The 13008-nt window shown below is 33.6% G+C and overlaps 1 protein-coding gene across 2 annotated transcripts; it reads right to left on the reverse strand.

The window, feature by feature from the left end:
- Window positions 1-6257: 6257 nt before the first annotated feature.
- Window positions 6258-12022, reverse strand: LOC126726489 (pentatricopeptide repeat-containing protein At1g73400, mitochondrial). Of its 2 annotated transcripts, XR_007655936.1 has the most exons (4): window positions 11739-12022; window positions 9430-11482; window positions 7850-8278; window positions 6258-7415 (listed from the first exon to the last, which is right to left on the reverse strand). XR_007655936.1 is itself a non-coding variant. In XM_050431750.1 (3 exons), exon 2 carries the CDS (start codon window positions 11176-11178, stop codon window positions 9436-9438), a length of 1743 nt encoding a protein of 580 aa, XP_050287707.1. In that variant the 5' UTR covers window positions 11179-11482; window positions 11739-12022; the 3' UTR covers window positions 7679-8278; window positions 9430-9435. The 2 variants fall into 2 exon arrangements, 1 of the variants encoding a protein (XP_050287707.1); XM_050431750.1 differs by lacking the exon at window positions 6258-7415 and having other exon boundaries at window positions 7679-8278.
- Window positions 12023-13008: the final 986 nt, after the last annotated feature.

Raw genomic sequence — 13008 nt, forward strand, 5'->3', positions numbered from 1 at the left:
AATTCAGAAGTAAAGAACAATAAATTAGATGAATTTATTAAATTCAAATATAAGCGTAAGTTGCATCTCGGGGGAAAAAAAATACAACAATATGGGGTGTATCGTCAATCGTGTGGGATTTAATTATAGGGATGACTTAATGGTTAAGAGAGATTATATCGAAAAGCTCTGGCTTAATATATATATATATATATATATATATGAAAATTTTGATAATAGACTATTAGTTAGAGTAGAATTTAAATTTCTAAAACTTAGATGAAATTTTTTTTTCTAAATTAAATTATTGTTAAATTTAATTCCTTAGTCAAGAGTCTTGTAGCTTAATATCCTAATAAAAAATTAATTTAATATTGGATGCAACTTGAGGAAAAAACAAAAACAAAAACAAAAACATGAGTCATGTGGGATTTAAGTTTCGAAAATTTTGATTATAGACTTTTTGTTTTATCTATACTACTATTTAAGGGACTTCTCCTATTTGGGATCCTCAATTTTGATACCCAAAATACCCTCAAATTCATCTGTTTCTAAAGTTTAAATCATAGGGTTAGACATGTAAATTAGTAATTTAAAAACTCCTAATTTTTAGCTAAATTATAAATAATAATAAACAGTTTTTCTCTCACCTCCACATTTCTCTCTCACGTTAGTCATCAAGTACTAATACAACTTCTTTTTGATAAAAAAAAATAAATAAATAAAACTGTTTTTTTTTCTACAAACTTACCATTTTTTATTATCACTAAATTGTTTTTTTCTCACCTTCACATTTCTCTCTCACATTAGTAGTCAAGTACTGATACAACTTCTTCTTAAAATAAAAAATAAAATAAAACTGTCATAATTAAAACGTGTAAACCCAAAAAATAAAAAATAAAAGACCTCATCTCATGTGCGAAGCACGTGTGATGAGGCTAGTTTAAATTAAACATTTGTTAGATGATATCCCGTAATTTTAAGAAATATATCATAACAAATAATACAAAATTAATTGTTCTTAAAATGTTGGTAATAGACTTTTAGTTGGAGTAGAAGTCAAAATGTTTTTTTTTTAGAAAGAAGATGTAGGTTATTGTTTGAGATTTAAGTTTTAATTATTTTTTATAATATACTTTTAGTTTGAATAGAATTTAAATTTTTTGAAATATTTAAGTATAGATTTTTTTTTTTTTATATAGACTTTTAGTTTGAATAGAATTTAAATTTGTCGAAATATTTAAGTTTAGAAATTTTTGATAATAGACTTTTAGTTTGTAAATTTGTTGAAGTTTAAATGATAAAATTTTATCTAAATTAAAAAATTGTTAAATATTATCCCTTAATTTGAGGAAATATATCATAAGAAATAATATAAAATTAATGATGGCTCAACAGATCCAGGCTCTAACAGCCAACGTGCAAGAATTAATGAAGCAGAACGAAGAATTGAAGCGTCGAACCCATCCAAAGGGCAGCAACACTTCACTTCATCGACACAGCCGCAGCAGACGCGATGAAGAATCTAGCAGCCCTGACAACAGCAAGGGAAAAGATGCTTCCAAGTATACCGGGCAATCTTCGCATGGTAATGATCACATGATGAAAAGCCTGCGAAGGGAGTTGGACGAGGTGAAAAACGCCATGAAGGGGAAGACGGCAACAAATCTCGATGGCATGCTCAAACGAACAGATTTACCCTTCACTGCTAGTGCTTTGGAGTGCCCCTTGCCTCCAAAGTTTTGCCTACCTCAGCTGGAGTTTTATAATGGCACGAAAGACCCTTTTAACCACATAGGGGATTTCAAGACAATTCTAAATCTCCAGCAAACTCCAGATGAAGTCCTATACAGGTCTTTTCCCACCACTCTCAGGGAAGCTACCAAGGTGTGGTTTAGTAAATTGCTAGCATCTTCAATTGCAAACTTCAACAGCTCAGTGACTCGTTTGTCCGCCACTTCATTGGGGGGCAGCGCCACAAAAGGCCAACCTCTTACTTGCTGACAGTGCGACAACAGGAAGGGGAAAGCTTGAGGGAGTATGTGAAGCACTTCGACAAAGCTGTGCTCGAGATTAATGACGCAGATGACCAAGTCATAATGATGACCTTTTAGGCTAGACTCAACAATCCTGATCTCGTCTTTTCACTAGGAAAGACGCTACTAACCTCCATGACAGATCTTCTATTCAAAGCTCAAAAGTACATGAACGGGAGGATGCTCTCGCTGTAAAGGGGTTAACGAGAAAACGGAAGAAGGAAGAACCCAGTGACCCCCAAGGTAAGAAAAAGGACCACAAAGACCATTCCTTGAAAAGCAAGGCTAGCAAGAGCAGCCCAAAAGTCTCGAAGAAAAGGTTGAACTTCACCCCATTGGTGATGCTTGCGGACAAAATCCTGATGTAGATTAAGGATAACCCTGGCCTAAAATGGCCAAAGTCGTTAAGCACGTCTTCCAGGAAGCATGACCCGAAGAAATACTGTCGTTTCCACAAGGATCACGACCACTACACTGATGAATGTCGTGATTTGAAGGAATAGATTGAGGAACTAATTCAACGGGGTAAGCTCCAAAAGTTCATCAAGAGAGATCATCAGTCTCGATCAAGAACAGAAGATAAACCCCATGACGACAATGAAGACGATGGACAAGCTCATCTGAAGCAGGCTGTAGGGGAAATAAGGATGATAACAAGTAGACTAGTATTAGGAGGATCATACAAGTCCCTAAGGAGGACTCATCAGAGGCAGATCAACGGTGTTCATGTTAAGCATCCTTTAGCAAAGTACCATTGCACAAAGAATGACAACATAACTTTCTCTGAACGTGATGCAAATGGAATCAAGCAATCCCATGACGACCCCCTTGTCATCAGTTGTTCTTAAAATATTGATAATAAACTTCTAGTTAGAGTAGAAGTCAAAACGTTGGTTTTTTCTTTTAGAAAGAAAATGTAGGTTGTTGTATGGGATTTAAGTTTAGAATTTTTTTATAATAAAATTTTAGTTTGAATAGAATTTAAATTTGTAGAAATTTAAATGATAAAGTTTTACTTAAATTAAGCAGTTTTCAAATATTATCCCTTAATTTGAAGAAATATATCCTAACAAATGATATAAAATTAATTTACTAATTTGTGAGAGTAGCTTTTCTAAAAAAAATCGTGAGAGTAGCCACTTATTAAAATCATGGCTTCTAAGTTCAAATTATATATATATATATATATATATATGTTGATGTGATGGTTTTTACTACAGTATTATAAGGGCTTTACTAATATAAGCCCATTAGTAAACCATTTTAGGAAACTTTTTGAAAACCTGACAAGTTATATATCATTTTATGTCACCTCAAACTTCAGTTTTTGTAATGACTTTTTTTTTTTTTTTTTAAACTTTTTACTTAGGGTTCGGTTAATGTATATTTTTTCTCATTTAAAAAAATTAAGTACAGCTTAGTCATTTTGCTTAGTTCAATCCAGCCATGTCAAAAGATTATCAGCAATCACTTGGCATAGTAAAGTTGGAGATCTGACAAGTTATATATCATTTCGTGTCAGCTCAAATTTTAGTTTTTGTAATGACTTTTTTTAAACGTTTGGGTTTGGTTAATGTACATTTTTGTCTCATTAAAAAAAATTGGTAACAGCTTAGTCATTTTGCTTAGTTCAATCTGGCCATGTCAAAAGATTATTAGCAATTACTTAGCAGAGTAAAAAAGCAACATTTTTCATTAGTATTTCAAGTTTCCATGCACATAGAAACCATACCAACAACCCTATAAACTATGCCCTTAGGGCACTTGTTAACAAATGTCATATTATAAAAGCATGGGTAATACTTACATGCTCCTCTCAAATGAGAGGTGGGCCCCATAGTAAGACCCACGTGTAGAGCCCACCTCTCGTGAGAGGAGGTAGTATTATTTCCGAACTATTCAATAATTTTCCAAAGTATGTTGAAAAATGCAAAAGCGTGTGTCATGTCTAAGGGTGAGTTTAGTTCAATTTTTTGAAACTGAGTTTTTTGAAAAAGTGGGGTTTTCAAAAAGTGTTTTATGATATTGGGCTTTTGTAAAAGCTGAGTGTTTGGTAAAAACTGTTAAAAAATGTTTTTTGAAAAAATTGAATGTTTAGCTAGCACTTATAAAAGTGGTGGTTTGAGTGGTAAATTACCAAAAATGACAATATATATAAAGGAGTTTATTTCATACTTAAATCAATATTATGAAATTATTTTTTTCTCACCAATATTAGCTAATAATAATCTACCACTTAAGATTTATTGTGAAAGTATTGTGAAAATATTGTGATAATTTATACTGATTTTAATTTGAACGTACTATTACAATTATTTTTTTCTCACCAATATTAACTAATAATAACCTACCACTTAAGATTTATTGTGAAAGTATTATGAAAATATTGTGAAAATATTATGAAAATATTATGACAGTATTTCTTAATTTTAATTTCTTATTCTTTATTTTATATTTCCCTTATTTTATTTTATTTTTATCCATATTTCCTTCTTCTTTTTCCTTCTTTTTTTCTCCTCCACACACGTGCCCTTACTTTTTTTTTCTTTATTTCCTTCTTTCGTCTTTTTCCCTACCACTTCACACTCCAGCCACACAGAGCTAAGCTCTTTCTTCCTCTTTCTTTTTCTATTTTCTTTCTTCCTTTCTCCCTTTTCTTTTGCCATTTCGTCTGCAAGTTTCTTTCCCTCTATCCCATCAAAACACATAAACTTAAAGGTCACACACAACCACACAGTTTGATTCTCATCAAACGAAGTTGACTCAATACCATGTCAAAACTCTGGTGGTACCTGGTGGTTTTTGGTAACAGATCAGTGTTGCTTGGTGTTTTGTTGATCAAAACTCTACCTTCAAAATGTATTTCTCAGATCAAATTAGACATAAATAAAATTTTGAAAAAAATATACAAAGGAATGCGCGTTGAAGAAAACGAAGAAAGAAGTAGAAGAGGATGGCATAAGAGTGAGCTTCAGGGCTAAGGGCAGAGCAGAGAGATGAGATGAGATGAAAGGAGAGGAATGAGGAATCTGACATGAGAACTGAGGACATATTCTGATTTATTGAAGGGTAATTTGGTAATTGCACTGTGAGTCCAACGGATATAAATCAATGCGCACGGGTTTTTTCCAAAATGTACCTCTGAGCTACTTTATGGCATTGCACGTTCTCTTCACAAACCCAAAACGCAACTTTTTCCAAAAAGTTGCGTTTTAGACCTAACCAAATGGGCTTTTTGTATTTGCTTTCTTCAAAACAGGCTTTTTGGGTTGGGAAAGCTGAAACAAACAATCACTAAGCAAAAGCTTCTTGTTATCTTGTATTTGTTGTGAAATATTTTTGTTCTCTTACCACTTGTTGCTTCTTTTTCTCACCGAGATATTTGAACAGACTAATGTCTATGTCGAATGGGCAGGCTTCTCCTATGCAGCTTTAGTTACATAACTGGACTTTGATTTGGACTCATCTCGACCAAAGGTGGATTTTATCAAAAAATGGATCTTGTCTCTTAAAAAGACGAGTTCCATGTTTTAAGTAAAACTTGTCCCTTGAAGAGACAACACTCAAACTCAGGTGGCCCAGTTTTTAAAATGGCCATATGAGCTTTAGCCAGATCCGCACGGTTAAGTTTTAAACAGTGTTATTTTGTCAAAGAATTTTAAACAATGTATTGTTAAAGCAAAAATGGCTGGTTTACAGGAGTTGTGTACATTAATATTATATATATATATATATACATATATATATTTATTTATTTATTTATTAATAAAAACAATGTTTTCAATGTTTCATTACTATTTTAGGCAGATATAAAACTAACCCCTATACAAAGCCCAGTAGCCGCCAACTATGAAAAAACTTTCTAATACTGACCCTGATGCAAAACATATTAGTAATTCCATGTAAAGCTAGCTTATAAAATTCACATCACAAATTCACCTGTAAAATTAACATCACTTGTACAAAACATCACAAATTCAAACTAACCCTCATGCAAAACATTCATTCAACATAACATATGCGCTTGAAAAAATCAGGTCAGCATACACCATTTTAGGAATCTAACCAGAATTTACATTCATGAAACAACAAATATGTCCAAAACTACATGAATAGTTAGTCAATACAATACAGCACAAAACAAACGATAGTAAATCATCAATGTTCATGACTCCTTAAATACAATACGATACAAAACCAAAGAAAGCAATTTCCATATGCCAATAAAAAAAATTAAAAAAAGAAAAAGGAAATCAATGTCCATGATTTATACAATACAAATCAAAAGAGTAAGTATTTAGTTTTAGTACTCTAAAAACAATGCTCCCTCCTCTCACATACTGTTGGATCCTATTGGTTGAATACTTGAATTCATGGTTGGACCATTCATTCATGTAAAAAAGAAAAAAGAGGAAAAAAAGAAAAAGCATTACTTCCAGGATATCATATAATTTTCCTATGTTAATTCATAACATAGGTCTTTCTCCACTTCAGACACCAGCCCATCTCAAAAAAAAAACATTCGACCACAGCAAAAGAAAGCTGCATCTCACAATGTAAACAAGGTCGCTAACTTTCAGTCTCCACTCATCTACTTGAATGCTCAACCAGTCGAGCTTAGCGTTCCAAAAAAGAAACCAAAGAGAGAAGACAGATTAAAGGAAAATACTATCCTTAAAAAAATTTCTTTACACAATAATTATAAGTTTTTAATATCCAGTCACGTGTAACAGAAGATCCTATACCCTGCATTTAACATGCTGCCAAATCATTCTATATCGATTCTGTATAAATAACACCACTATAACCTAAAATAAAACATATATTAATTAACAATACTAGGCTAATACCCACAACCCACTTACAGAAAATTCAAAACTCCACCATATCAACATTGCCAGGCTAGCTATCTTCAACCAGGATCTCAGCTTTGGTTCCTGATTAATCTCTCAAAAGAAAAGGTTGTACTTGATGTGCAATCTAGTTCACGAAAGACATATTTGGACACAAAACTGATGTTGAGAGGACATGGTGAGAGATTCCAGGAGATTATGATACATACACAATGATCAGTTATGGAGAATGTTACAACTTAAAAGCCAAAGACACCTGATTCTCAAAAATAAAAGGGAAACAAAAAGGCAAAAAAAAAAAAGGAATAAAAAAAATTGCATACAGCATAGTTACTCAGAATTTTCAGAATCATTGGAAAAGCTACTCCAAAGCCATTTGTCACTGTTAAAGCTAGCAAGATTGCCTTCTTTATTTTTTTATTTTTTCTTTTCAAGATCCAAGCCTAGTACAAATACATTTATAGCCAAAATTTGACAACCTGTTAGGGTGGTGAGTTCTGTCAACATTAAATGCTTTAGAGCACCTGATACATTTCCTTCAAAAGCCCTAGGAAACATGAAAAAAAAAACAAGATTTTTAAAGTTCATTCTGCCATTTGACTATATTCACTAAAGAAAAAAGCCCATCAAATTACAACACTGTAAAAATTGATAAAAGGTAGTTTCTAAATCTTTTTATTTGCCACGGACAACAAAAAGACTACAAAATGCATACATCAAAATTCAACACGAGGAGCCTGTGCAAGTATCAGAAGTTTATATCATACATGTATAAATGTCAGTTTAAATATTCACTTAAATAAAAGCATGTAAGCAAATCAGGTTTTTCAAATAAAAACTGCTCCTACATCAGCAGAATTTTCCCTGCACATCCATGCTAACATCTGTATAATTGTTCTCCAAATAAGAAAATATGCTTCAAATGATTTCATTCTTTAACTTGAAAAGATTTAAGAGAATCTACTTGGCAAATACACTTACCACTGAAATCAATTTCAACATGCTGCATTGAGCCCATCAACTGATATCTTTCGAGAACAGTCTTTCAACTAATTTAGTTTCCCAGTAAGAGCCTATAGTTGTCCTTTCTCAAACTCCAACATGGGGATGTAGTTTTGATGGATTTTAAGCTGAAAAACTTCTAAAATTTAACTCCTTGAGCAAAGATGCGTGGATGATATCAATCATCTAGCAATCATCAGAATGAATTATATCTGCTTTCCAAAATCCAGCAGATGACTAAAATTCTCCAAGCAACCCCTTAATGCCTCCAGCCTGATGGTTCCTTATCCCACGTGGGACTATCAAGAGATGGGGGTTGGATCTGTGGTGACATGGACAATCAGTGCTAAGCCATGACATTTATCCACAGAGACAGTTGTACCCCAATGGCTACCAGTGTCTTATCTCCTGAAGCATATTTAAAAAGAAGGATCAAGAGAGGAGAAAAGGAATACTGTCAAACAAAGAGTTATATGATAACGATTGTGCACTGTTGTCAATGTAGCTGTAAAATCTGCCTATCTCCCAGAAAACAACCACTAAAATTTGAAAAACAACAAACAAAGTCCAGGTCCTTAATTCAGGAGAATTTCAGAATCTTTTGACAGTTGGTGATTCCTAGAGTGATTTCAGATAATGTACCATGCCATTAGAGTCTTGATATAAATAAGAAGCTATGGCACTAAATATCAAGCAGAAACTGATCTGGACTAAGTTTGTAGCATCCCAGAGTCCATTTTTAATAATGACAAATAAAAAATTAAACAAGTAGTACAATTTCTTTTCTAAGCTTTCAAAGTAGTGCATAACCTCACATAAGTTGGTAAGAGATATAACCATTCTAGAAAGCCTAGAAATTCTTTTTTTCCAATGTGTATAGAAAATCCCCTTTCAGATACTCAAATAATGTAGGAAAAGAAAAGACAACTACAAAACTAAAGACAGGTTGAATTGAATTTTATTATATTCCAGGTTAACTCTATGGTAAATTGCAATTTCCCACCCTAAACTATAGGGTCACTTGCAATGTCTCCTAGAACTTTAAATTTGAGAAATCAACCCCCTAAACCATGTAATTAGTTACAATATCCCACTACTATTAAAATCTCTTCAATTCCTTCATATTTGACCTCACTTTCTACATGCTCATCATGGGATATCAGGGAAGAAAGATAAAGAACAATAAACTCTTGATCATGGTTAAGCATGTGAATTTTAAGGTAAAATACAACACAAATCGGAGAAACTTTAATGTTAATGAGATATAGCAACTGACCCCAAATTTGGAAGTTTGATTTACTCAAATTTAAGGCTTACAGAGAGACTACAATTAACCTCATAATTCGTGGTGGGAAAATGCAATTCACCATTAAATTTATCAAGGTTACGAAACTTCCAAATGAAGCTCAAAAGAGAGTTGCTATTTCAATTTACAAAATTCCCAAATTACATCTAACAGGGACAAAAAGGCTAAAGTTGTTACAATTGCATTTGCGGACATATCTGCATTGAGGTTCTCTAAAGCTTTTAAATTAGAAAACTGAAATTCAGTTTGTTACCTAGTATTACTTCCCTCTCAAACTGATGCTCTTTCGCTTCTCATTCAGTGCAATTCGTCTTGCCATAGCAGGATTGTAGAACTTTTTCATATGTTCTGAAAGCCTGTGGATGGCACGGAGATCACCAATCACCGAAAGCTGCATCAAAAATGAATCAAACTTCCGATACGGCAATTTCATTCCCTTGTTTACCATATCTTCCAAAAGAAAACATGCATCTTCAATCTTATTGCAACCAAAAAGCCCATCAATCATCAAGCAATAAGTATCTGTGTCCTGTGCACAGCCTCTCTTATCCATCTCGTGCCAAGACTCGAATGCCCCATCAGGATCTGCCATCTTAAAGAACATTAAAATCAGCATATTATAGGTCTGCACGCTAGGCACACAACCCACCTCAAGCATTCTGCCATAAAGCCTAAGTGCTTCACTACTCTTTTGATTGTCACAAAGGACCTTGAGAAAACAATTATAAGTAACAATATCAGGAGGGTAACCTTTATTACCCATCTCTTCTATGAACTTGTAAGCTTCCTCAATCTTTCCAACCAAACACATCCCTTCAATCAGCTCTTTGTATGTTGAAACATCAGGAAGGCAACCACTGTGTATCATATGCCCCAGAAGTTTAAAGCATTCATCCATTCTATCATTCTGGACAAAAGCCACAATCATGATTGCATAAGTTTTAGCAGTGGGAGAAGACATGGTAGAACCTTTCGTTCTCATGAACTCAAAGAGTTCAGCTGCTTCCGTTATCATCCCTGCCTTGCAAAAGGTATCAATGGCCGTATTGTAAGTAAAATTATCAGGCGTATGACCCAAATCAATCATTTCTTCCAGTACCCTCATTCCTCTACTTGGGTTTCTTACTCTACACCATCCAAAAAACAATATATTGTAAGTATTTGCATCAGGTGTAACCTTGTTTTTCACCTTCTTAAACATGGCTTCAGCATCCTTAACCAGACTACACTTGCACAAAGCATCCAACAGCAAGTTAAAGGCATTGATCTCTGGCTGCGTTTTCACCCTTATCCTCTTCTTTTTGGCAAATTTCTGCAAATAGGTTAGATGCTTTTCAGTGTACTGTCTCAAAATTTTCAACAGAACTTCCACAGGTACAGCATTCTTATCATGCCTCTTCATGTAATCCAATAAATCACAAACAATTCGAAACTGCTTGACCTTGTATTTTGTACTAGAAAGTATGTCAATCATATCATTATACGCTCGAGGCTCATGGGCATAGTTCTCTTGATGCCCTGCCCACGTAAAAAACCTAAATGCTATTTTCTCCTCAAACCGGAGCCTATGAAGGACCTGTACTACTAAATCAGTAGTCAATTTCACACCAACTTGGTCAAGAGTCTTCTCCATATTATGATGTGCATTAGAGTGCTTGACAACAGCATTGTACAACTTCTCACCATCACTTTCTAAACATTTATTATCCCCAACATCTTTCACAGTACAATCAAATGTTGGACCCAATGGAGCAATTTCTGAACAAAAGGGCCGCACACCAACCTTAAAAGCAACAGGCAGACTCGAAGGGTATGAAAATTTGACTAAATCAAAAAAAGATGTTTGTAGTAATGACATATTGGGACTAAGCAGCCATTGAGAGGCAACAGAAACGGGAACTTGGCATGTTGGTTCAACTGGTCCATTTATCTTAAAATTATAGAATAAGGAAGAAGGGCTTCTAATTCTAATAGCAAATAAATGTTTACAGAGTGTCCTCATGTTGAAGGCTGTTTTTGTTTTAAATTGCAGGATATTACAATGAGCAATGCAACTGGTGGTGAGAAGTACGAGAACCACAACTACAATGGGCTAGGGAAATGAATCTTCTACTGACTTGGCTCCCCATCAGTGACACCCACTGAAATGGAACAGAACAATCTTACTTCAACAAAGATAAATACACACACTCACACGCACTGGTGGGCATTTTGTGTGCACCTAGAAATGTATACCCTGGCCAAGATGGCAAACTGCTCCGGCAGTCAGTCAGACCATGAACATTCAGTAAGTCCACTTACTAGACCTGCGAAATGGACACGGCACAGAATAAAAAAAAAAAAAACAATCAGGAATTTTATCAAACAGTTTGTGTGCATGTAACGAAAATAGAGAGAGCGAAGGAGAGAGAGAGAGCAACGGGTTTTTATTAGAGATAGAACAGAACACTCAGGAATTTTATCAAACATTTCGCATGCATGTAACTATCCCACCAAAATTTTAAGACAAATTTACACAGAGAGAGAGAGAGAGAGAGAGAGATTTGCTAGCAAGCAGCTCACCTTCTCATGCGGCGTCGTACCGTTTGATATTTATACTGAAAATGGCACTTTATTAACTGCTAAATTATCCCCTGAGATTTGAGAAAGAAACTTATTACTCCAAGGTTCCAGACTGATTTATCAGTCTGGCACTTTTTATCGAAAAACTAATTATACTTCAAGACTGATAAATTATAAATCAGTCTAGCACTTTTTTTTTTTTTTTTTTTTGGTTTTTTAGAAAAAATCCAAGGTTCCAGACTGATTTATCAATCAAATATCCAATTAGTTTTTCGAAGCAGCCAAAATTAATGGTGTAATAATTTCTTTTATCTTTTAAGAACAAACAAACTTTTTTGTTTTTTTTAGAAATAAGTTCGCTTACAAATTACACACGGTTACAACTCCCACTAACAAATTTAGTATAGATGCATATTTTAAAATTTTAATTATTGAATTGCATATTCATTATATTTTTAACATACATATCAAGTTTTATACCAATCAAATGTATTTATTATTTGATTCATAGAATTATTTTTTATGCAATAATTTTAGATTACAAAAATTTAAAATTTAAACACATGATTATTGATAATAAAAAAATTGACAACTCTTAAGTAATTTTTTTAAGAGAGTTTAAATCTATGAAATCCGCTCTTAACGGTAGCTCTTTATTATCATATCAAGGCACCAATTGACTTTTTGTATAGGCAAAAATCGAATCTCAAATCTCTTATTTAACCATAAAAAACTTTATCAATTAAGCTAACTAGAACCCACTAAAATTTTTCTTTTTTAATAGCTAACTAAAACATTAAACTTTAAAGTTTATCAAAAAAACATTAAACTCTAAAAAACAAAATAATGACTTTACCAATTGGCTTCGCCTTTCTCTCTCTCTTGGGTCGACGGACTTCACAAATGGGCTGAAACTGTCGTTTAAAAAGTCATTTTGTAAAACATGGCTAGTTCACTTCAAATAGTTCATTCAACTTTCCCCGTGAGCTGATTTTCGAGTTTCCAAGATAAGCCTCCGCATCTGAGCTTCTCCAAAAAGCCCAAAAAGGGCCCCAGCTTTAGCTTAAAAGCCTGCTTTTCTAAAATCTCACCTCACATACCAACAAAAATGCCCAAAAATCTTCTATAGGGCTGAATCTTTTCAGCCCTCCCAAATGGGGCCAGTCTTGTTGCGTAACCCTAGGCCCAATGGAACGACTTTGAAATATATATATATATATATATATATTTATTTATTTATAGTTTTTTTTATTAAAAATGACATAGTTTA

Source organism: Quercus robur, chromosome 5 (genome assembly GCF_932294415.1).
Source record: "Quercus robur chromosome 5, dhQueRobu3.1, whole genome shotgun sequence".
NCBI classification, from domain to species: domain Eukaryota; kingdom Viridiplantae; phylum Streptophyta; class Magnoliopsida; order Fagales; family Fagaceae; genus Quercus; species Quercus robur.

Coding starts and splice junctions, on each gene's coding strand:
- LOC126726489 (XM_050431750.1), bottom strand. CDS start 11,178: ATGAGGACACTCTGTAAACATTTATTTGCTATTAGAATTAGAAGCCCT.